The 27339-nt window shown below is 38.0% G+C and overlaps 1 protein-coding gene across 1 annotated transcript in view; it reads left to right on the top strand.

Annotated features, from left to right (window-relative positions):
* Window positions 1-27339, top strand: part of pde5ab (phosphodiesterase 5A, cGMP-specific, b) — a 112004-nt gene that overhangs the window by 78254 nt on the left and 6411 nt on the right. The window contains exons 12-18 of the mRNA XM_059354949.1: window positions 5373-5432; window positions 11221-11367; window positions 15934-16059; window positions 18043-18137; window positions 18260-18347; window positions 24153-24253; window positions 26322-26399. Coding sequence (XP_059210932.1) covers window positions 5373-5432; window positions 11221-11367; window positions 15934-16059; window positions 18043-18137; window positions 18260-18347; window positions 24153-24253; window positions 26322-26399 — 695 coding nt within the window. The remainder of the gene's footprint in view (window positions 1-5372; window positions 5433-11220; window positions 11368-15933; window positions 16060-18042; window positions 18138-18259; window positions 18348-24152; window positions 24254-26321; window positions 26400-27339) is intronic.

The raw sequence follows: 27339 nt of genomic DNA, 5'->3' as shown, positions 1-27339 counted from the left end.
TCCCTGGTTTCGAAGGGTGGCATAGTTTCAAATTCAACAATCTCTTCATATAGTAAGAGCAGAATAGGGGATAACTGCTTTTTAAAGCATTTCTAACATTCTGCATTAAATCCATCCTCACCTGTTGGCTTCTGAGTTTTCCCAAAAAGCTGTTTTCATAATTGCAGTTTTACTATTTGACTGTGTTAAGGGGGCATCCAGCAACTGTTTATCTATCTCACTAACAGAGGGCAGCTCTTAATGCTCAAAGAAGTCATCAATTTCCTCGTTATTACATTTACTCACGATCCTTTCATTCTCATCCCTAATTGCTGTTTTCTATTTGCTTTAGTGTATTACCTAGCATCTTACCTGCCTTGTCACCCGCCTCATACGAGTACAGTATGTATATATCAGCCTCTACTTGATCATAGTCAGTCCATGGCTACCACAGAAGTGAAATAACAAAGGACCTCTCAGGTTTAGATCAAACATTGGGTATTATTCCCAATTACCTGCCTCCAGGTTAGGGTTGAAGTCTCCGAGTAGTACTTTACAATTCCCTGTGAGTATCTTTTTTAAGATGCCACCCAGATACTCTAAGACGACCAGGTACTTCAAACTGCTGTTTGGTGCATAAGCACAAACCAAAAAGTGGGAACACATTACCCCAATCCTCGCATCTTTGCACTGGTTCCCTGTTCATTTTCGTATTGATTTTAAGATTTTATTGTTTGTTTTAAAGCTTTGAATGGACTGGCACCACAGTACATCAAGGACCTCATCCAAATCTATACTGCCCTACAAAGTCTAACTGCAGTAACTACAGTTTTGGTCAAAATTGAGTTATAACAAAAAATGAACTCCTTGATGTCTGTTTTATCTCGTGACAAAGTTTTAGATTTTAATTTTGGTTTCTTTCAGATAACTAATTAAATAAAAATTGCAGTATCGACAAAATCCAACTCAAAACCAAAGCTATAATTGCACTTACCACAGTCTGCTTTGGATATATATACTAATATATATATATATATATATATATATATATATATATACATAAAAAATAATATACATTTTATTTGAGTTTATTTGAAAGATAAATTATTATCTAGGTAGTGATAAAATAAAAAAAAGTGAGCTTAAATTATATCATAACATTACTTTATAATATTAAGTCTAAAATACATAAATCTTTGAATAGAGTTGTTTAACACTTTTAAATACACTGATAACAAAATCAATTAGAAAATGTTTATTCACTGAAAACAAAATATAAAAGCTGAAAGAAGACAACAACATTGTAGTTACTGCACTCTGGTTTTGCTGTAAAAGATTCTAATAATAATGATAAACAGAGTGCAATAACTACATTTTTGGGGTTAAAGGTCAAATTAATCATCATGATTTTTTAGTGAAAAATGACATCATCAATACATGTAGAAATAAGTGTCATATCACTGACCTACCTATAAGCCATTTGGCTGGCCAATTAAAAAAATGTTAATAAAAACTTTAAAGCAGTTTTTCTCAGTTTTACCTGTTGTGTAGTTACTGCAGTTTGACTTTGTAGCGCAAATTGAGGTTAAGCTCCAGCTGGTGGTGCCTAGGGTGAGACTTGAAACCAGGGGGGACAGGGCTTTCTCTGTGTTCGGCCCCAGACTTTGGAACGCCCTCCCCCTCCCTACAGCCCCCACGGTGGAGTGTTTTAAGTCTCGTCTTAAGACCTATTTTTATTTCCTGGCTTTTTAACTTTGCGTGACATTTGTGGTCCCCCCTTGTGTCTTTTATTTATTTTACTATGTTTAACTATGTCTTTTATTTATTTTACTATATTTATCTGTTTGATTTTATTGTTTTATTTATATCAACATTTTAGATTTAAGCACTTACTTGATTATTTATTGCTTATTGTTATATGGAAATGTTTGTTTTATTGTTTTTAGGATTCTATGTACAGCACTTTGGAGACATTTGTCTTGTTTAAATGTGCTTTACCAATAAAGTGGATTGGATTGGATTGAAATATTTCATTGACAAGCAGTTGTATAGAGTCGATGCTCTTCCATGGGGAGTGTCCAGTTTTTTACTAATCTATCTCCTATAGTTTAATAAACTCCCCTCTGGAAGGGTTATCGGGACAGGTACGGCGGATACAACTCCAGTCACTTTTATGATTTTTATTATCTCAACATACACAATAAGCCTCCACACACTGGGTAGCTGTTACACTATGATACCGCTAGTTAGCTTATTAGTGGCGACGTTAATTAGAAAAGCAACCAGTGACGTTGATTAGGTTGTAAACCTGTAATGCAAACATAAACACAAAACCCAGAATTAATGAATGAAATTGTACACTCATTCATATGATATTTAAACATCAACCATGCTAGTCTGCAGCTACTCACCGGCAAGGCGTACCAGTCCTGACTAGTATGTAAATGAAACCAAAACCAAAAAGTGAGACACCTGCTGGAAAGTTCTACAGGGAGAACTCTCGGTATATCAGTATTCTTACATCTGTCTGGCACCAACCACCCTGTACTTGTCCATAAAAAGGACTTAGGATTCAGTTTCAGACCAAGTGCTTGTTCTACATAGAGAGTTCAACCAAATTATATCTAATTACCTCCCACACTCGGCAGATTTATGTATGTCCCCTGACAGATCACAAGAACATGCAAGTAGCATGTTAAGGTGTCAGTTCTTGGAGAGGAGCTTTATTTGTTTCTTGTTTACTACCAAATATTCCCCCTCTGATCCAGTGTACATTCAGGACCCATGTTTGTTGTGTTTCAATTAATGTCACCCTTTAAACTTGTGTTTAACCCAGAGCCAGCCCAAGCCTCCATGGGGCCCTAAGCAAAATTCAATTTTGGGGCCTCTATTTCTGCCAATAATATTGATTGTTGATCATTCACACACCTAATACAAACTCATTGCGGCTCTGGCAGTGTTGCTTACATTATCCTATTGTCAGCCTGATGTCTTCACACATTTATGGGGGTGGCCCAATTAATTACATAATAGATACCAATGCAATAATAATACAAATAATACCAATGAATGAATAATGTCCAGGGTGTCACATATGGTTTTCAATCTCAAAATGTAGCACATTCAACTACAATCGTGACCTGGGGTTGATTTACACAACAATCCAAATGGTAAAGCATTGTACTTACTGTAAAAGTGTCATCTGGTTTATTATTTTTGGCTTCCAAAAACTACAACAGCATTGTGCAAAAATAAATTGTAGTACAAGAACAACAATAAAGTGCAACAACAAATAAAATCACTTAAAAATATCTACATATCTATACATATATCACACATTTACTACTTGAATAAGTCAGCCAGCTCCGCTTGACTTTTTCCCCATTGACTAACTGTCTATAGTTATAGTGATAATGGTAACTTCGGCTATCATGCCTTTTGGGGAATGAAAAGTTCTCCTTAATAGGCAGTGGCCCTCTGATCACCTGCTCAGTCCTGTCTAAATCAGAGAGGAAAGAAGTCCACTCAGCTGGGTCAACTGGTGAGCTGATGATGATCCATGGTGCCAAGGGGACGTTGTGGTGCTGAGGAAGTGACCAAAAAAAGACAATGACAAACAATATGGACATTATTTACAGTTTTGGACATAATTATCAATGTCAGAAAGTTCTGCTGTACAATGAGAAATTATAAAGGGTGTTTCTCTGAACTTACCAGGTAGATCAGCTATGTGCAAACAACATCTAGTAGCCTGATGCAAAAACAGACTGCTACCACCGAACTTACTAGCAAACAAAGTGACGTTTTAATTCATGTTTGCTATCAAACGTTAACAAAAGACTTTACTTTGAAGCCCAAAGAAAAAGCCGAAATATATAGGGCCAACCCCCAGAATCAACGCAAAGTTAAGCTCAGTATTACTCAAATACAAACACGTAAGCGTGAATGTTAAGCTACTTAACCATCCAGTTAAAAGATGCATTTCTCTGATTTTTAACAAGCTAATTTGCTATCAACAGCTACACAAATCGCTTTGATAAACATTCCATTACCAAGACAAGCAAACATACCTTTTTTTCTCCTCTTCCTCTTCTCTGCCACTGAAGGATATGTCCTTTTTAGAGACATTGTTTTGCCTCCAACTACCTGCACTTTCGATGAGCAGTGCGCACTGCACGGCAGAGCTCACACGTTACCGGTGCTTAAAGAGAGGCAATGAGAATCACTAGGCCTACATCAGCAGCAACATCTGTTGACATAAAATTGTGTTTTTGTACAATACTATATATTTGATCATATATAATTCATCACTCATACATGCAAAAAATAAAAATAAAAATATACGTTTTTGTTCATTGCTCTTGGGGGGCCCCTAGCGGCCACGGGGCCCTTAGCAGTCGCTTAGATCACTTATGCCTTGGGCCGGCTCTGGTTTAATCCTTTAATGCACAACATATTGACACCCCTTCTAATGCACATCATGGGTCAAAATGACCCGCATTCATCTCCCATGTTATTTAATGCTGGCTATTTGTTTCTTTGCTCTTTCTTTTTAAATCAATTTTTTTTAAGATTGAATAGTCCAAGCATTCTTTGAATATATATTTTTTATTACAACCTATCATTATATTCATTTTTATTTTCTTACTTTATGAAGAAAAATCGTTTTTGTATTATTACATCAAGTTTACGCACATGGGTCAAAAATTAATCATTCATCCAAATTTGATTTAAAATTAAATGACCTAATACTATAATAACAGTAATTTGTTTAAAATAGTTACTTTAGCAGTAAGAAGGGCCAAACACTCATATATTTAATATATGTAACATGTTTATGTATCATTTTTTCACACATACAGTGTATGGGGAAGGTATTCACATCGCTTCACTTTTTTCACATTTTGTTATGTTTCAGCCTTATTCCAAAATTGATTAAATTCATTTTTCCTTAAAATTATACACACAATACCCCATAATGAAAATTTTGACCTATGTTGTGCATTAGAAGCGTAGTGATACAAAAAGGGTTTTTATTCAAAAAGTAAGAAATGAAAACAAAAAATTAGGATGTATGATGATCAAAAACAAGTTGATTAAGGAAAACCTGGAATAGTGAATGATGAAATTAATTTATTGCAAAGATATAGAAAATAAAAACTCGGGTCACTTTAGACCTATGTTGCGCATCAAAGTGTTAATATCAGTTTCTGATATTTTAGAACAACTTATCAGAAACTGATGGTCACTGCAAAGCAAGAATTGGAGAAGCATGTCAGAGAGTGTTTCTGTAGTTGCTGTGTTGTTATAGTTTTTTTTTTTAGTTTTTTTTTACAGAGAACCTGATACTCCCAATTCAGCTTACACTGTCTTTTTTTGTGCGTGTGTTCCAGGTCTTGTCGTATCACGCTTCAGCCGCAGAGGAAGAATCGCGGGAACTCCAGGTAACGACGGTAAATCAAAATTTATTAATTTAAGAATATATACTTTCATGCCCACATGAACATCAGTTCCCTCTTCTGCATGGATTATTCAATACACAGCCATAAACACACATAGGGAGACACACAGACATATTGTTCAGGGTCAGAGGAAGTAGAGTTTGTATTCATGTAACATAACACCAGACTGCTGAATCAGCAAGGAGGCATCACTAGAGCAACTGTGTATGGCTGCTTTCCTCACAAACACACATATGCACACACAATTTGTAACAGAAACCATTAGCCATTATAGCACTAAATGCACTGAATTTGCTTTATTTAACTTGAACAATGGACTGGCTGACATGAGGCATCCATGATGGGTGTTCAGGTGTTTATTATTTCATTGGGCTGCACGATTATGGCCAAAATGTTAATCACGATTATTTTGATCAATATTGTAATCACGATTATTAATCACGACTATTCATCATGTTAGGGAAAACATCTGTATTTTTATTGCACTACTTTTAAACAAACAATAGGAACAGGTTTTAGTGTGTGTACAGAGTGTCTGGTGCTTGTTGTAAACAGAGATCACTAAGTGAACACCTCCTGTAGCAGCAGCACATACACACTGTACTGCTACAGAGCTAACTGTTAGCCTATTAGCTATTTGCTGACTGGAGGCTAAGGGGTTAACATCCCCTCCGGCTCTGCAGCTGGGAGAGACTGCTGCAGGAGGACTGTGCTGTTTCAACTCATTCTTACTCTTCTTAACTCTTCTTAATGAGCCTCTGGCCCCGCGGCTCGTTAACAGTAAGAATAAGTCTCCAAAAGTCTCCAATAACACCAGAAAAAGTCACTGGATTTGTCAGTAGTCGCTTGTATGGAAAAATAGTCGCTAAGGGGGTCTGAAAAGTCGCTAAAAATAGCAACAAAGTCGTTAAGTTGGCAACATTTCTTCGCCGGCTTTTACAAATGGCGCGTGATGTTGTGGCATGGAATACTACGTCACATCCTGCTTATTGCTTGCTCATTATTTATTTAGGCAGCCACATGAAACCTTAACTATGCGTTCGCCCCCTGGTGGTTGGTGGACTACTGGTGTAGAAAGTGCTTTATTAGATATGCAGGAGAGCCACATTTTAAAATGGAAATATCGCCAACGATCAGGTTAATTAAATCGTGGCGTTTAATCGTCACGATTAAAATTTTATTAATTATGCAGCTCCAGGGTTTCCTGCAGACCTTATTTGGCCAGGCGCCCCGCCCGGCCTGAAATCTGTAGAGCCCAGGCTAGATTGTCCGGCAAAAAAAAAAGAAAAGAAAAAAAAAAGATGCAACGCATGCAAGCGACACGGCAGCGCTTGAGAACTAATCTACCAGCACACATAGATAGATTTGTGTTATAATTAATTAATGTTGATTCTTTAGTGCTGCGCTGTCTGCCTGCAGTGAATTCTGCGTCATATCTCTCTCTCTCACACACACTTACACACGCCAATTGTGGCCCTCGTGACGATATTTTGTGGCCCCCACCTTGATATGAAAGTTTAATGTTAGTGCGGTCCTTTAGGCACTCACTATCCCGGAACTTTCTGCCATCTGCAAATGTCATGATGTTCATGTCATCATGAAAGACATAAATATTGAGCGTAAAATGAAAGGCAAATGCTACTGGACAGTTTATTATCTGCAGTGTTGTTTGTAAACTATATTTTGTATGCTGGCGTAGACAGTCTGGCCTTAATTTTCTGTTAGAAAAACTGCAGCTACTCCATAGAGTTTTTTAATCCTCTTTAATTGGTTCACACATGAACAAGGTACAGGACTTGCTGTGGTGAGGTCTCACAAAAATAAAACTGTGTGCGGGATCACACATCACAACATGGCGACCAGTTCGGATCCATAAAAATGTACATTATACAGCAAATAATAATAATCAACCGATGCAAATAACTTGTACTCACACACAACGACCACTAAGTGATAACAGTTATGATTAGGCTCAGCTTGACTCTGCCGTAACCAACGAGGATGTGCGGCAGCAGCGGCGCACTTAATTGATAACTTTTCCTCCGGAACTGTTCGTCGTTCATTCGGGTCTACTCAGTACTACTCGGGTCTTTCCGGTGACGTTCGACGACGTCCCCAACAGGGCAGAGCAGGGAAGTTCAATAGTACCCTCGGGAAGTTTGCACATTAAATAATTTATATATAAAACATTTAATCATTCCATGTATGTTATATTAGTAATATTTATATTATAATGATCACAATAATCACACATGACATTAACATATATTTATTTATTTATTATCATTGTAAAAATCTGTCTCATGTTGCCTTTCTGTATATCTGTTCTGTGAGAACATATATATACATATACATCTGGCAGCAAGAAGTAGGCAGGAGAAGCCTTTTTCAGAAGAACCGTTCATGTTCTTTAATATTCCATTCATGTTCAGGACAGTTCATGTTCAGAAGAAGCCATTGAAGTTAAATAACTGTTAGTAATGGCATTTGAGAAGTTTGGATTTTTTTAGCAAATTTTTTTTTTGTGGAATACCTGCCCAGCCTCACCCAGATACTGCCTCCAGCGGCCCCCAGGTAATTTGAGTTTGAGACCCCTGCTTTAAAGAATGCAGTGTTGCACTTATGAAAAGTATTTGATTTGATTTATGATTATAGAGTCTATGTAAGCTTGAAGTTGCCTCTCTAAGAGAGTAATAGCTAGAGTGGAGTGTTGCAAGTTCCCTGCAATAAAACAGATTGTTGTCAATTCATAATACTTTCTCACCTCCTATTTTAATACTTGTTACACAATAATTAAAATGCTTCAATTACTGTTTTTTACGACGATGTGATCGGTGATCGGAAACATCGGATCGGCAGATACTGATTTCAGTAAGACGAATCAGCGATCGGAACCCAAAATCCTGATCGGAGCATCCCTAGTCTGTTTCTGTTTTCTGAATTTTCTGTTTGCTTTGTGTGCTAAGTGTTCCCAAACTTATTAGGCCATGACCCCAAAAATAAACAGTTCGTGTTTTCCATCATCATGTTTGTGGGTTTATTTTTAAACAACTTTTCTCATATTTTGAGAGCCAAAAATAAAAAAATATTAAGCATCTTCTCTTTAATATTGAGGACAAAAATAATAATTGAACAATCTAAGTAATTAATTAATTTACACTTTTTTTGCCGAGAACGGTTCTCGGGTTGAACCCCCCCACTCACCTCCCCCCCTGGCCAAAGTTTTTTCCTGCAGGAAACCCTGAGCTCTACTATTTCATATAAATAATGATCTTTTAAAGCTTTAAGAAAAATCTCCACACAGTACACATGTTGATATGAACAGTATTTACAAGTAGTACATGTGTCATTTCAATAATGACAACCTAACATAAAACTGCTGTGCATCTGGTGAGATTCAGTTTTAGAGGGACTCATGTGATTCTTAGGGCCTTCCTAAAGAAACATTGGCTTTGAGGTACAAAACACAATATTTCAGAAAACATATTTAGCCAAGTTGAAATCTTAAAAAACGCCAGTTTGTGTTGCAGTGGCAGAATGTAGACACAATTTCTCACGTCTCATGTTCCACTGATGTTTGCTATGGAGCTTGAACAGTGACAGTTAACTGAAGTATAAGGAAATATGAAAATGAAGATTGCCATTGAAACAACAAGTTTTAGCACTGAAAAATCTTCAACTGAAAAATAAACATGAAAAAATTACAATCCCATAAACATGTTATTTCATTTTTTATATTTTTATGCATAATGATTGGTTTTTCAATTTCAATCTTTCTTTCTTTTTTAAATTACAACTCTAAATAAGAGGACAAAAACTGCTGTTGTAATTAATTTTGTTTAACTTGAATTATAATCCATTTATTAAATCCAAAAGTGTTGATGCCATCTTATCATTTAAAAAAGGCTCTGTCGGTACATTACTGTACCACTGTTGCATAATATTTCATATATATATATATATATATATATATATATATATATAAATGAATTTTTTTTTCTTTTTTTTTTTTTTAATCTGTATAACATACAAAATCCAAGTTCAAGTGCTCCTTGCTTGAGAAATAATGATGCGACAGGTAGCTGATGATAACTTGCGTTTTATTGCTTTTCATATATATATATATATATATATATATATATATATTGAAAAGCAATCAAATATATATAGGCTTTTTTTATAGATTCTATAAATATTTGCTAGCTAGCTATGATTCTTTTGCTGTGTATTTTTGTTTTAACTGCTTGGAAATAGGCACTTTTCCATGTAATTGCTGAGAACTTGGACCACAGTGAGATAAATTAGCCATTTATTTTATTTAGATGTAACAAAGTGAGTTCACTCTTTTTATGTAAATGTGGCTCCCTCATCATTACTATTATTATTATTCATATTATGAATAATAATAATGTATTATTACAATAAGTAATGTGATAAATAATAATCACAATAATTATAACATATTATTACTATTACTAATAATAATAATTAACTCATTTGTATATCACTAATATGAACAAGGCTACAAAGGGATATACAAAATAAATGAAAAAAAAAACAACAACAACACAAAAGTTAAAAATGATGCATCAAAGAGTTTTTCCTATATAAATGTTTTAAGAAATTATTTAAAAAAAGAAATACGTGAAAAAAAATGCCTTTTTTTGTAGCCAGCCTAAGGCACAACTGTGCAATAATCATGCTGTCTAATCAGCATCTTGATATGCCACACCTATGGGGTGGGATGGATTATCTCGGCAAAGGAGAAGTGCTCACTATCACAGATTTAGACAGATTTGTGAACAACATTTGAGAGAAACTATTATTTTGAGTATTTAGAAAAAGTTTTAGATCTTTAAGTTCAGCTCATGAAAAGAGGGAGCAAAAACAAAAGTGTTGCGTTTACATTTTTGTTCAGTATATTTAAAATTTCACCTGCCACCAGTGTACTGTACTGTAAGGAACATTGTTCAGCATCAGCATACATCAGCAAGTCATTTGTTATCCTACCAAAAGCAGTTTCAGTGCTGTGATGTTTGCAAACCCGGACTGGAACTTATCAAAAATGTTATTATTTTAAAACACAGTTAAGAGTTTAGTGAGCAAAACCTTTCTAAAAATTTAATTTAAAATGATTGATTAGCATTAGGCTTTTATAATAAAGGCTGAGTGGCTTAAATAAATATGAATGCAGCTTTGTACACAAATTACCAAAAAAAATTAAATATTATATCGCTGCAGTCTTATGGTTATGTTAATGATGTCAGTTGTAAGTATCTGACAGCACTCAAAATATGAACCAATCAGTGCAGCCAGCTTTAACACCAGCCTTAACAATAACAGGACATGACCGTCTCAAGAGGTCCGGTTCTGTTCTTCTCTCCTTGTGGCAGAGTGGCTGAACTAACAGCCTAACCTGATTAAGTGGCATCCCATGGGTGCAAGAGAGGATGTGTCAGTTGGTTTCTAGGACATAGGCATGATTTTTCGGGCAAGTTCTACCCAAGAGGCCACATCATACAGTATGTGTTACATAGTGTAGGGTAAAAATCTGTCGTAATTGTGCAGTTAAATATGCTTCTGTAGCTGCAGCAGTCAGTTTTGTCATACAACTATAAAACAATTAGAACTAAGATTAGGAATCTAGAATCTAAAAATGGTTATCATGTGATTAGTCCAACTGAATTAAGCAGATGACGCACTTTCATAATTATGGATGTATATCATTTAATCAACTGACCCTCTGAAATTCCTAATATGTGTGTCTGTATTTTTGCAGGTCGCCACAGTGCCGTCAGCCCAGTCGTTGCGTCTCCTGGACTTCAGCTTCAGTGACTTTGACCTGACAGACACGGAAACTACGCTGGCTACTATTCGTATGTTTGTTGACCTCAACCTGGTCCAAAACTTCCAGATGAAGTACACGGTAAGAAATTATCTGGCATGGTATTATGGTTGTGTTCATCTGTCTTGACAAATGCTGGATAGATTTCCTTGAAATTTGTTGTGGATATTCTTGGTCCCCAATTGATGATTTCAGTTGAACTCAAAAATACTTTAATAGTAAGATCTCCTGAGTCATTAACCTTTACCCTTGATATCATCTCCTCCAGTACCACCTTCACAGTAAAATGGCAACTTTGTCAGATGCACAAGATATTTAATTGTTTAACATTTGAGTGCATCTCCTATCTCTCTCAGAATCTCATAAAAAAGCATAAAACAGCTAAATGATGCCCCTAATCTATGCAGTGTTTCCTCTAGGATTTGTTTCAGCAGCAGGGGTAAAGGGGGTTATTTGTCCCCCGTATGGTGTGCGCCTGTAAATATCAATCAGCAATTTAGAAAGTACAAAAAAAAGATACTCGACTGCAAAACAAACTTTAGAACCAGTGTTTCCCCACAGGATTTTGTGAGACTATGATGGGGGGACCCAGACACAGTTGTGGGGTCCGTGGACATGCTTCCCCGGAGAATTTTTTTGCCGTAAAAGTCTGAATTTGGTGCCTCTCACACATTCTGATGCCACTATTCCATCTAAATCATTGCATATTTCAATTAATGATTGTAAAGGAGAATAAGGATTCTTCTATGTTTTATTTAAGGCGTCATGTTTTGACAGTCTTCTTGTAATTTCTGTGGTGTACTCTGTTAACACATCCATGTGCTCTTATTTTGAAAGCTATTTGTGTTTGCTTTTATTTTGAAGGCGGGTCTAACACGTTCTTACCGTAACGTTTAGTAAATACATGCACTGGTAAAACAAGTGGAGGCTGACAGACGGCAGTGTGCTGTGTTCTCTTCCAGTAATGTTAGCTAGCCATTGGCTCTAACAGGCAGTCTGGCCTCACTCATAAACTCCAGTAATGCTAACAGAGTGCTCACGCTGTGGTGAAGAAGGAGCTGAGCCTAAAGGCAAAGCTCTTGATTTACCGGTCCATCTACGTTCCAGCCCTCACCTATGGTCATGAGCTTTGGGTAGTGACAGAAAGAACAAGATCGCAGATACAAGCGGTTCAAATGAGCTTTCTCCGTAGGGTGCCTGGGCTCAGCCTCAGAGATAGGGTGAGGAGCTCAGACATCTGGAGGGAGCCACTGCTCCTTTGCGTTGAAAGGAGCCAGTTGAGGTGGTTTGGGCATCTGGTAAGGATCCTCCCAGGCGCCTCCTGTTAGAGGCACGTCCAACTGGCACCAAACCCCAGGAAAGACCCAGAACACGGTGGAGGGATTATATCTCTAACCTGGCCTGGGGATGCCTAGTGGTCCCCCAGGAGGAGCTGGACGTCATGGCTGGGGAGAGGGACGTTAGGAATGCCCTGCTCTTCCTGCTGCCCCCGCGACCCGGCCCTGGATAAGCGGATGAAACACACAGCTTCGTCATACACTTCCCCTCTAAAAGTCACTCACACAGTCCACCGCTGTGTGTCAGACCCACCGGTCTTTGTCAGTCAGAACCCTCGTTCTCCTCGTCCGGCTCCCTCTTGGCGCTAGCTCCGCCTGGTTGCTGCTGGGTTTGGCTTGCATCCTCAGCATGCTCTCCATGTGAAGAGGTCCTTGTATGTTGGTGGCTGACCTCCGGAGTGCCTGTGGAGAGAGGCCATAAAGAGAACCTTTGATTGGAGGAGATTAGGGCCCTCCAGCAGCGTGGGCTGTCAGTTTGACGTTCACGCTGGGAGCTGAATCACTGACCACCCCAGAGAATCACAGCTTGGAGGCTTGTGGGTACAACATGATAGAATCTTTTAATTATTATTGTAACATATTGAATGTTGTAGAGCACATCTTTGTAATCTAAGATCTGAGTGTAATGATCCCTGTAGAGAAGTACAGTTTCAGTTATGATGTACTCATTGTGTGATCCTGATGAGCACTAATTAGTTGGCAGGGTGCCAGGGAGTCTTCAACTCCAGAAAGGGCAAACATCCTTACTGTCAAGCCCCTTGGAAAATATTTATTGCTTTTTTTATGCATCTGAGACAGCCAGGGCCAGGGGCATTATGTTTTCGTATTTTCGGCCGTTCGTTCGTTTCCGCATACGTCCTATTCTTGTCAACATGATATCTCACACTGCAAAAAAGTCGTGTCTAAAAACAAGATAAAAACACTAAATCTGAGGGAAATGATCTTGCTGCATGGACAGATAATTTCACCTGACAAGATTTCTTCAATTAAGATGGTTAAATTGAACACTTAAAATAAGAAATTAACTATTAAAACTGAAGAAGGCTATTCGATAAAAGTATGTTTTAAGAAGAGATTTAGTAGAGATCACTGACCCAGCCGACCTGATTTCCTCGGGCAGGTTGTTGCAGAGCCTCGGGGCCCTGACTGTAAACACTCTGTCCCCCTTAGTTTTCAGCCATTTATTAGGGATTTCTTTCCAAAAGTGGACAGGTGAGTAGTTACAGATTGCATGGATGTAATTGTGTAAAAGGTGGACAGTTACTTGAATCCAAGTCATTGCGACGTATGATCTTTGGACTGTATTATTTGAAGGTTGGCTTAATTTGTCATTGAAAATTATGAAAAGAGTCATTATCAAGTATCATTGTAACTTTGTCTCAGTTTGCAAAAAGAAGTGATATTGTCTAATCTGTGTTGAAGTTACAACTTTGAAAGGATTTTATATGATGCTGTGAGCTTGACTATTTCTTTTCCTTGTGTAGATGTTCATAAATTGCCTTTTTTAAGTTGACCTTATGTTTTATGACTGATTAGAGTTGTAGATCCTTAAAAAAAAAAAACATCCTCTATGTATGAACATATTTTATTGTTTGTCATTGTGAATTGTACGTATTGTATTGTATTCATTTTATTGTACCACATATTGTGCTCATGTGGTGCACATTAGTGGGGGTTTTGAACATACATTGGCCCTGGTTGAACATAATAATTTGACTTAGTCATGGTGTTAACTCATTAAAGATGATATTATGTTTTTTTTATTTGATTTATTTGGCACAGTTTTAAAATAAAAAAAAGAAGAATGTAAGTGCAGCCAGTGCTTTAAGTGGAAAAAAAATAAGTGCTGGTACTCTCGTTATTCAACTGTTGCCAGGTAAATTAGGCGGTGATCGTCTGTACCAGCAGGTCATTAAGTGAAATATTCAAATACTAGAACATGATGCTTATTTTTAAAAAGACATTTTTTCATTGATCTTTCCAGACAAATTATTGTTTGTTGCATGTGGCCCAAGGGAGGTCTTCAGGGGGGCGGTCCTCAAGTAGCTTACAGGCTGATGCAAAAGAGAACTAACTGGCACCAACCATGCCCTGTGGACACACACATCAAAAACGGACATGGATTAAAGACGGAGACCAGATTGGAGAAGCTATGCAAAGTAAATCAATTAAATGACAAACTCCTGTGTTTGTTTCTATCATAACAAAACACTAGACAATGACTGTCTATTATTTTAGACCTAAAGATATATTTGATTATAGTGTATCTTAAATGGGAAATACACATATTTAAGAGGACCAACACCATTGATATTGATGAGTAAGATCTTCATATACTTACACAAATGCAAACACATCCTGGAAAGGAGGTTGACAAACAAGGCCTCTGGTACTAAACATATCCTGTGGACACACACATCAGAGACAGACATGGATAAAAGATGGAGACCAGACATGGAGAAAATTGGAGAGGTATGCACTTGACAAGATAATCAATTAAATTATATACTCCTGAATTTGTTTCTATCATAAGAAAACAATTTCTCAGTCTCAGTTGCTTTTTAACTCTATGGAGTCTTGGGCTATTTTGTCCATGTTTGAATCCTTTTCCTTTCATCCTGCCTGTATACACCACTTAAAAAATGTTTAAGTGCCATGTTGGTCTATTTTTTCAGCACAACCTCACCTAAATGACCTAATAATTGTTTTTTATATTCTGACTTACTTACAACATTGTGAACCAAAAGGAAACAAAAAAAAAAAAAACAACATAAATGTGATCTTGTGATCCAACTTAACATAACAGTTTTGGTAATTTTGTGTATTTTTTAGTTATTTTGTGTCTTTTTTTGTCATTTTGTGTCTTCTTCTGTTGTTGTTTTTTTGGTAATTTTGTCTCATTTGTTTCTTTATTGGTCATTTTCTGTCTGCTGCTGTATTTCTTTTTTTTGGTCATTTTGTCTCCTCATTTGTTTCTTTATTGGTAATTTTCTGTCTTTTTTAGTCCTTTGTTTTCTACTCTGGATGTGGTGAAGAAGTCTGGATTTGGAGCTTTTGGAGACTCCAGAGGGTTAACTTATAGTATCATGTCATATTGTAACCTTCTTATATTTATCCTTTAGTAGAAAAAAAGTTTTGCCCTCAATGTTGCATCATTTTTTTTTTTTAAATGCTAAGCCTAGATAGAATTGATTATCATCATTGTCATTTTTCAAGGCATTGTATCTGAGTTAAACATTCCAGTATTGTGACAACATTAGTGCACAAAGGTTGAAAACATATTTTTTTCTGCTCCTCCCCTCTTTTGTAGAGTTTGTGCCAGTGGATTTTGAGTGTGAAGAAGAACTACAGGAAGAATGTGGCTTACCACAACTGGAGACATGCCTTCAACACTGCCCAGACCATGTTCACCCTTCTTAAGTCAGGACGCTTACAGGTCAGTGTAGCCAATCACTGCTTAAATCCAGCTGATTCGTTAAATTGCCTGTTACTAAAATCCTGTTAGGAGTTTATTGCAAGTGGTCCCTGTAGAAATGGAAAAAAATGTATGATTGTTGATGAGCATATTGTTTAGATGACATGAGCATTTGTGTCTTGAGGGCAAAGATGGGTCGGGGACCTGTAGTGGGCCCTTATTCTGATTTGCATCAGACTGTAAGGCGTTAAAAGTAACCTCAAAGACTTTGGGTATTCACCAGTCCACAGTTAGACAAATGGTCCACAAATAGAGACAATTGTATTATTATTATTATTATTATTATTATTTATTTTATTACTGTGGCTACTCTCCCTAGAAGTGGGTGTCCAGCCGTGTTCACTCCAAAGGCCCAAAGCAGAAAGCTCAGTGGGGTAAAAAAGAACTCCAGAGTAACAAGTAAAGACTTGCAGGAGTCATCGGAACTGGTTAACATCTCTAGTTATCAGTCTACCACACACATGTGATGTCCATGGCAGGACACCATGGAGGAGGCCGCTGCTTTACAAAAACACATCACTGCATGCCTGAAGTTTGCCAAAGAGCACCTTGACACTCCTTTGTGGACTGAGGAAACTATGGTGGAATTGTTCATAAAGAACACGCAGCAATAGTTATGGTGTAAAAAGGGCCCTGCATTCCAACATGAAAAGATCATCCCAACAGTGAAGTATGGTGGAGGGAACATCATGACTTGGGGCTGTTTTGCTGCCTCAGGGCCTTGGCCACTTACTATCATTGAGGGGAAAATGTATTTCCAATTGTATCAAGGTATTCTACAGGTTAATGGCTGGGTGGCTGTCTGCCAGCTGAAGATCAGTAGAAGTTGGCTGATGCAACAGGACAATGACCTTAAACATCAAAGTAAATCTACTTCAGAATGACTTCAAAAAAGTAAATCTGCCTTTTGGAGTGGCCCAGTCAATCCTCAGTCCGATAGAGATGCTGTGGAATGACCTCCAGAGAGCCGTTCACACCAGACATCCTAAGAACATGACTGAACTGAAGCAGTTCTGTAAGGAAGAATGGTCCAAAATTCCTCCTGAACGTTGTGCAGGTCTGATCAGCAGCTATCAGAAGTGTTTGGTTGAGGTTATTGCTTCCAAAGGAGGCTCAACCAGTTATTAAATAAAGGGTTCACTTTCTTTTTCCACCACCACTTGAATGTTTAACGAATGTGTTCAATGAAATACAACAATTGTTTGTGTGGTATTAGGTTTTGGACAGGTTTAGGTATGTGTTTAAACTTGACTTAGATGCAAATTATGCAGAAAACTAGGTCATTTCAAAGGGTTCACACACTTTCTCTTGCTAATATTGCTGATTATCCGGTTTCACAGTTCATAAATTCCGCTGACCATGCAGCCAAAGGCCTTGTAAAACTCTGCTCTTCCATACCTGTTAACAATTTTGTTTCTTCTAATGAGGTGACTAACTTGCAAAAGTATCTGCTAATGTGAAGAAGCATAGATTGTTTCTGCATTGTGGAAAAAGGTTCTCATCCCCTGATGGACAATGCAGAACCATATCTTTGAACGAAATATGCTATATAAATATAATTCTCTTGAATATTTACCTGGAATATTTTGTCATAAAAAAACATAATTTCTGCATGAAATATTGGAAAGTATCAACAGCTGAAGTCTGAAGATACCACTTCCACTATGCTGGAGCCATGCTTTCAGCTCTGGTGTACAAGCTGTTGTGTCATATGCAGAAATGGCCTTGCTGTCCACTCCAGGCTGCATGCTGAGCACCCACACTGCCAACAATGTGTGGAGAGTTACAAGAGCAATACGTGTTCACAGCTACAAGGCTTTTGTTTGGTTGGACTGTAATAAGAGATAGTCATCTGTTAACCAGCTGCCATTTTGTGGATGTTTGTGTGTGCTTTTTCATCCCCATATTTCCTTTTACTTCATCCACTTGTCCATCTCCTGACAGAATAACCTGAGTGATCTGGAGGTCTTGGCTCTGATGATTGCAACTCTTAGCCACGATCTAGACCACAGAGGAGTCAACAACTCCTACATACAGAGGTACAGTTACAGAACATGAGTCATATAAGGATATATTTGATTGTGTATATATATATATATTTGTGGGAGTGAACTGTACCCACTCTGTATGTTTCTTACTTCTTGTGTGTATGTGTGTCCAGGAGTGACCACCCACTTGCCCAGCTCTACTGCCATTCCACCATGGAGCATCACCACTTCGACCAGTGCCTCATGATCCTCAACAGCTCTGTAGGTGCACTCACACACACATATACAGCGGAAACTCATGATACTTCCTTTTGCACCATCCCTCTACCAACCAATATCATATATGAGGAAACAGAATGTTTTAAATAGTTTTTCACTTTGTCTTACAAGTAGTCAATTACATCAGGTTCTTTCACCCAGGAGAACTGGGTTCCTTTCCCGTGTGAATACAAAAGAAAACTATTTTTAACATAACTTGCGTTTTTACTTAACTTGCATTTTTACGTAACTTAGGATTTTACGTAACTTGCTTAACTTACGTAACTACTTAACTTCCGGCCTTTATGTACATTTGTGTTGGGCTCATGTGTTGTTATGGGTGGTATTGACAGTTCTTGTTGGCCACTGTGACACACGTTTTGCCCACCCCTACATATTATTAGAAAGTTTAGAAAAAGATGATGGGAAGACAGGCAGAATGCAAGCAGACAAGGGAGACATAGAGTTTCGGGGCCGACAAACAAAACCAGTCTAAACCAGTATACAACATTAATATGCATTGTTATGTATAAATGGAGAGAAGAAAGGAGAAAAGGGGAAAGGGTTGAATGGTTTGAAGTATTAGTTCACTGGCAGGGTTAAGTATGGGGGCCCACCTGTCATGAGAGGTATTATCCGTTTTTTGTTAAATGAAGTCTGTCAACACGCCAAGCCATTGTGATGCTGTAATTTTTTGCCTGTATTTCCATTTGAGTCAGGGCTGGACCAGCCATCTGGCATACTGGGCATTTGCCCAAAAGACCTGTCAGCCCACTGGACATTTGTCCAGTGGGCTGTGGACAGTGGACATTTGTCCAGTGGGCTGACAGGTCTTTTGGGCCGTATGACTTAAAAAAAATGTATTTTCCTATTTATTTTACTTTTGTTTTGTCTACCCTCTCGATCACTATGCTCTTCCAGTGAAAGGCATCTGGCTCCTCCACTACTGCAGGGCTCTACATCTCAAACCAGACTCTTCTCCTCTGTAGAGCCCCGGTGGTGGAACAAACTACCAAACTCCATCTGATCTCAGTCCCTCTCAATCTTTAAGAAGAGACTAAAAACCCAGCCCTTTACTGAACACCTTCACACATAATCTAAATGGATGAAATAGAATAAAAGCAATATTTGCACTCTCCATATGCACTGTTTGACAGCATCTGGGCGGCTGTGGCTCGGTTGGTAGATCGGTCACACATTAATCGGAAGGTCAGTGTTTCATTCCCTGACCATGGCAGTCTACATGTCGAAGTATCCTTGGGCAAGATACTGAACCCCAAATTGCTCCCGATGCTGCATTCATCAGTGTGTGAATGAATTCCTAATGGTAGCAGGTGGCACCGGTTAGGATAGTCTCTGCCACCAGTATGAATGTGTGTGTAAACGTGTCAATGAGAGCGTCTGTATTGTAAAGTGCTTTGGATAAAAGTTATATATATATGTATATATGTATATATATATATATATATATATATATACACATATACATATATACATATATACACATATACATATATATATATATATATATATATATATATACATATATATACATATATATACATATATGTATATATGTGTATATATATATATATACACATATACATATATATATATATATATATATATACATATATACATATATATACTATAAGTGCAGTGATTATAATGGAGTTCTGGTGACTGTCAGATTAGGTGATTACAGGGGCATCAATTGTAAAGTCATTTGGATGACAGAAGTTTTTTGTTTGTAGAAAAAAGAAAAAAAAATGCTGCAGTCTATGTGTGTTAACCTCAGTGTCCCAGTGTCCAAACATGGGCCTATTAACACATCCATACACACAAAGCAGGATTATAATTTATGTAGTGGCAATTTTGTCCAAAAACATAACTAAATTGAACTTAAAACAAACTTAATCAAAATGCCACTGATGCACCATGAGCGTGTGGTGTACGAAGGCAAAGAAGCTGAAGTCCATGCATGGTTGTTAGTTCCAAAGGTTTATTTTATCCATTGCGAGCAAGCAAACACAGAACTAAGAAACATGGCTCCTGCTGCCTCTCTTCGTGGTGTTAAAAAAACACCTGCCCACCCAGGTGCATGACGGCCCTCTGCCTACCCACCTACCTATATAACACAAAAATAATATGTTAACCAAATATGCTAAACAATAATGATGATTAAACTAAACAATTAACTAGCAGAACAAAATATTATCAAAATAAACAAACATCTAGAATAATCAAACACTAATCATTGTTATTAATAACTAAACAGACAACTAAATACTTACAAGAAATACATAGCTCCAAAAGTTTATTTAGAGCCAGTGTTCGTGGCTACCTGATGGATGTAAATCCAATACTAACTAGTTGTGGTTGTCTCTCTCTATGTGCCCTCTAGTCTGTCAGCTGGGATCGCCCTGACACAAGCCTAATTATGATAAGCTTTTATGGATAATGAATGAATGAATTAGTCTTATATGCATTCTTCATACAACACTTACTATACTGAGCTGATATGCACAAACAATGCTACTGGCTCAAGGACCAGCTGTCTGCACTGCAGTTACAGTTACATTGGAGTGTAGCAAAGGAATCATTGTCACTATCATCATAGATTTGAGTGTAACAGAAGGACAGAGGGAACAACAGCATCAGGCACATTATCTCTGCACACCCCAGTTTTATCCTCATCACAGTTATGGAAACCATGACATTAGTTGACCTTTCACAGCTTGAGCTGATTCAGTATGCAGCAGCTGAGCTCCTATTTCAAGAGCCTCTGTATATTTCCTATCCTGCTGCCCCTACATGGCTGCCTGTTAGCCTTGGAAATAGTTTATCTATACAATAATTAAGTTGATAATACATACATTTTTGCATGTAATGTAATATGCATTATGTGTATTCTCACTTTAGTTGTGTATGAACAAATTATCTTGGTGTTTTGCATTCCGAGAAAACACATCAAGCACAACATCTTTAGTTTAATGTATTTATTTATCTATTGATCATACAAACCATGACCAAAACATGCAAAAACTGTTTCTTACCTGCCACGATGTAAAGTGCACGTGATTCAGAACAAGACTAATCAAACCATAGACAATAATGGCTAAGCACGTTTGGTGCAAACGGCGAGCGTATTGTGTCACTTCCTGTGTTTCTGTGTACTCGTAGTTTCTGCTTGCTGCTCTCACTAAATACAGTTAACTCTGTTAAAGTTATATATTGTAGCAGATGATTGTCTGCTTTATTTACACCTATGCTACCCTCTAGGGATGCGTGCGTGCGTGCGTGCGTGCGTGCGTGCGTGCGTGCGTGCGTCTGTCTGGGAAGGTGAAAATACACTGGCACCGTGTGCAACAAAAATATACTGTAATATACATACAAGCCATCACTGTAATTTTTGCATTTATTTTTTGTAAAAATACTTTTCTCACTGTTAGACTGTCTCATCTCTGAGAAGTTCCAGTCTGGTTTTAAGTCACACCATAGCACAGAAACGGCGCTTTTAAGAATTTTAAATTACCTTCTTTTAACAGTGGACTCTGGTAACCCTGCAGTCCTGGTCCTTCTGGATCTGACAGCTGCCTTCGACACAGTTGATCACAACATTCTCCTGTCTCGCCTAAGCACCTGTGTCGGCATTAAAGGCACCGCTCTTAAATGGTTCGAGTCATACCTGTCAGATAGGAGCTTCTCTGTGCAGCTGGGCCAGCTTTCCTCAGACTCTTCCCCCCTGAGCTGCGGGGTGCCTCAGGGCATTTTGGGCCCCCTCCTCTTTTCTATTTACATGTTGCCATTGGTATCTATATTTAAAAAGTATAATGTCTCATTTCATTGCTATGCGGACGATGTACAAATATATTTACCGCTAAAAATGAATAACCCATCCTCTGTGCAGGTCTTATTAGACAGCCTGAAAGACACCCAGTCATGGATGGAAGCAAACTTTCTGTCAATAAACAAAAACAAGACTGAGATCATTTTATTTGGCCAACAAAATATTTTAGATGGCTATGACAGCGCCATTGGTAGCCTTGAATCTCTGTGTCAACCCTCTGCAAGAAATCTTGGGGTTTTTCTGGACTCTGACTTCAAGTTTAATAAACAGATAAGCTCCACGGTCAAAACTAGCTTCTTCCAGCTACGGCTACTGTCTGAAGTAAAGGCTTATCTCCCCACGAATGACTTTGAGCGAGTCATCCACACATTCATCACATCACGCTTAGACTACTTTGTTGGTCTTGACCAGTCAGCAGTGCGTCGCTTACAGTTTGTCCAAAATGCAGCCGCCCGCCTGCTGACTGGGAAGAAATGCCGTGATCACATTACCACCATCCTTGCATCTTTGCACTGGCTACCTGTAACTATTATGATCCAGTTTAAGGTTTTATTAATTGTTTTTAAGTGCTTAAATGGTCTGGCACCGTCTTATTTATCAGAGCTTTTAAAACCCCACAGTACTTCCAGAGCACTCGTCTAACCAGCTGCTCCTGGTCGTACTGCGGTCCAGACTCTGTACTCGTGGGGACAGAGCCTTCTCTGTGGCGGCCCCAAAGCTGTGGAACAGCCTACCTCTCCAGGTCAGAGCTGCACAGTCTGTTGAGCACTTTAAAACATTATTAAAAATCTATTTATTCTCCTTTGCATTCAGTCCCAGCTAGGAAAGAATCCTTGGCTTTCTTTTTACTTTTTTTACCCTTTTATTTGTCTTTTTTATCTCTAACTCTGTTTTGGATTGACTTTTTATTACTATTTTATTGTTTTACTGTTTTTAGTATTTTATTGTTTCATTGTTTTTATTTAAACCTATTTGTGTGTGATTTATTATATTTTAATAACTGTACAGCACTTTGGTCAACTGAGGTTGTTTTTAAATGTGCTCTATAAATAAACTTTGACTTGACTTGACTATTATGTCTATTCCAGCTCATTTTCCAGCTGCTAGTCAACCTCAGAGCACTGTGATGGCCCAATAAAATATAGTGGCTTATAGCCTTCTCTCATCTTTATGGCCTCAAAATACACTCCGAACTCCACAGCACCACTTAACCCCACTGCAGATGGACTCATTCAGACATATTCACATATCACACACACACACACACACACACACACACACACACATGCACACACACACACACACACACACAAACACAAACACACACACACACAAACACACACACACACACACACACACACATCCTCGTACTTCTATCTTTGTGAGGGCCCTCATTGGAATAATGAGTTCCCTAGCCCCTTACCTTAACCTTACCACAACTAAATGCCCAACCCTAACCCTAACATAAACCTAATTGTAACCTGAGTTACCTGAGTCTGAACTCTCAAACAAGCCTTTAAAAAGTGAGGACCGGCCGAAATGTCCTCACTTCGCAAAAATGTCCTCACTCTGTTGGTTAAGAATGTGTTCCGGTCCTCACTATATAGGAAGTACACACACACACATGATGTGTCACTAGACATGCTTATAAAGTTTAGTTGTTTAGTGTGCGTGCGTGCGTGCGTGCGTGCGTGCGTGCGTGCGTGCGTGCGTGCATACTTTTGCAGTCTTGTGTTGTCAGCAACCTCTTGGTGATCCATCACAGAACAAACCGTCAACACTGTACATAGTATATATTTCTTAGAAGGCTGCTATCTCACTCTGTACACCCACACACACAAACACATAGTCAAACTTTCATGTTTGAACTCCATGAGTGTGAATCATTAAATAAAACACAGAGCTGTTCCTGTGCTGTTGCACTTACACAAACCTTTCCTCCTTCTCTCTCTCTCCAGGGAAACCAGATCCTGAGCGGCCTCTCCCTGGACGAGTACAAGGCCACTCTGAAGATGATCGAGAGGGCTATTCTGGCCACTGACCTGGCCCTGTATATGAAGTAGGTACCAAACGTCAAGCCCAGATGGAAATCTGACTGGAGAGGGGTAGAGAGGAGAAAGACAGAAGAAGAAAAGTCCATTTGAGCAGAGGAAAGGGAAGGGAGGCTAGTTGGAGTATTATTATGACTTTCAACCAGCACTTTAAAAAACTGTTAGTCTTATTACATCTCCAGCAGCCCCGCTTCCTGAGCAAACAGAACAAAATATAATTAACATGGACAAACAGCGCTGGGCTGGGACAAATAATTGGCCCTGGTACTTGCAGTGGAATCTCTATTGCTCACTGTTAAAAGGGGTTCCACTAATGCTCAGTAAACAAATGTTTACATATCGAGAAAGATTCCTACAAGTGGGCAAATGTACCCTACCAGCACATATTACACTAAGAGCTAGTCTCTTTATCACCTTGAAATCTAGAAAAGACTGATCAAGCTGGCACACATAACAGTAGTGAAGTGACAACGAAGTTTCATGAACCATTTTCTTTATTTTCTGAGTCCACTAGATGGCGCTCTTTGTTCAACACACTCAATTACCATTGCTAGAGCCTTTTTGTTAAGCCAAGACCGACATCCAAAAAATAAAGGAAATGGTTCACGAAGCCTCGTCGTAACTTTCATGTGGGTTTGCCAATATGATGGATTGAGTGGTCAAACTTTTTGCAGGATCTGAGAACCAATTTTTCAAGACCTTCAAATCATTGAAACTTACAATCAAACATTAAAAAATCATAGCTGATATCGTGTACAAAGATTTTTGTCAAGTTGATAAACTATCACTTTTGAAGCCCTTTTTTCAATGCAACTTAACTATGAATGGGGCTAATGTTCAGTTAAAGTCAAATATGACATGTCACAAGTAGTTTTATTGAAACCGTTTATTTAAGTGAACATAAATACTGTATAACAGGAGTACCTTTTAAAAAATAAAAATAAAAACCTTCATAAAGTGCACATTTAAATAAAAAAATATCTTAAATAAAAATAGCCTATGAAATAGAATAAGCCATAGCGGTATAGTTTGTCCTAAAGAAGCTAAAGAATTTTAGGAAATCAGCTTGTCACCACCGGGGTCGCTGGTTCGAATCCCAGGACTCATGGGTCAAGAACTATTTGTCAAAAAATAGAAACAAATTGCCACAATATGGGATGTCTAAAAATGACTCCCTCGAAAAAAGCTCATACTATAGTATGTCTATTTTTGTCAGAAAATGCTTAAAATGGGACAATTATAGTCTGTTGAAACATATTAGAGCATCATATGGCCAGAAATATTTATATGAGAAAATAATAACGATATATAAATGCTGTGATATCGTCTAATTCCATATCACATTTACAAATATATCGATATATCGCCCAGCCCTATTTATGACTATGAGCTCCTTTAACATATATTGCCTGCATTTAAAGGTCAATCAGGTTCTGCTGAACAGTTTTTTGATATTTGAACCGCACATGTAATCACTCTGCAGTCAGTGCTCCTTCAGAAACCAGATTTACCATCCCTCTTTATCCCACTGTTTCTTCATACATCCATGGCTGTTCCCCTGTCCTGTGCAGGCACAAGCACCAACAGAATAGTGATGTTTTTTCAGTGCACAAATAGAACGAACAGCTAGCAGGCCATGAGGAAATATTTTGAATTTGTGTGTATTGGATTAGAATCAGACTTCACCTTTGAAGGTGTCTATGATTATCTGACAGAGCCTGTCGCTTTCCCAGCAACAAAATTATGCCTATGCTGTTTGTTCAGTTTTGTGCATTGGATTATTTTTTTAAGTACGTCAGTTATTTTTTGGTGGACTTTGATTAAAAATGTTGTTTTTATATAAAATCGTGATATATGGTAGGTGTCGACATGCTATACATATTCCTTCCTACATTTTCTTTTTTTTCTCCTTCTTTCACCCCCTCTGTTTTCATTTTTTACATTTATCTACCTCAGTGATTTCAGCTCTTATCTAATCTCTCTTTCAGTCTAGACAGTGGGTGGTGGAGGTGGTAAGTAGGTTATATGCTGTATGAGGATAATTATCTGCTGTGTCATGTGGTTATGTGTTGTCAGGAGGCGTGGCGAGTTCTTTGAGCTCACCAAGAACAGTCAGTTTGTTTGGGAGGACGAACATCACAGAGACTTACTGAGGTGAGTATCAATCATCCAAAACTCAAAACACACACCAATTTAGCAATTTAACCCTAACCCAAACCCAACATCCTGACTCCAGCTATGTACTTAAAAAGAAAGCAAAAAAGCATATTTCCCAAAATTTTTAAATATTAATGTGAAAGGGCCAATGAAAGACTCCGGGGGCCGTATTCACAAAACATTTGATATTAACTCCCAACACTAAAACTTCCTTGATAAGAGTGCTTTTAAAACCTGTTCACAAAGCTGCTAAGACCAACTTTTACTAAGCAAGCAAAGAAAAAAGGGCGGGGTTGACTCCATCGCTATGGATGATGTCATTTCAGTTTCGTTGAACTGCAATTGGCTGTCTGAGCTCTTCGGGCTGTTTTGGGTCCGTCAGTGAATCATCATAGAAATACTGTCGGATGCATGTTGCCATATCCAAACAGATTTTAAAATGAAGGTGTGACTGATTTATATGTGCAGATAATTGTCATCCTCTTACATGTGTGGCAGCATGTCAATAATTAGCCCCCATCCATATAGTAGACAAAGACGGGGGTCAGAATAACACCAAACGTTAATAAATAAACATGGCTGCCAGTGACAAGCAACTTGTTTTGGCAAGTATATACACAGTTGAAGTCTCATAAGAGAAGTGCTGCTGCGTATAAAAATGCACACACTCTAATATTTTGTTGGACTGCTAAGAGCTTTAATTACGTCACACATTTGCTGTGGCATAATTTTAATAAGCTTATGCAATGTCACAACCAGCCAGCAACCTCCGGGTTTGAGCAGGGAGGCAAACCAGGAAGTGCCTTAAGCTGCATTCTACCGAAAATAGGGGGTGCTGACGAAGGCTGCAGAAGCATTTCTGTCCATTAATTTCAGTACGAAATGAGAAAACTTCTCACTTGATTTATTACCTAAGATTTTTTTTTAGGACAACACT

The sequence above is a fragment of the Centropristis striata genome, chromosome 17 (genome assembly GCF_030273125.1).
Source record: "Centropristis striata isolate RG_2023a ecotype Rhode Island chromosome 17, C.striata_1.0, whole genome shotgun sequence".
Lineage (NCBI taxonomy): Eukaryota > Metazoa > Chordata > Actinopteri > Perciformes > Serranidae > Centropristis > Centropristis striata.
Note: the sequence above shows the minus strand (reverse complement) of the source record. Positions and strands in the feature narration are given on the sequence as shown.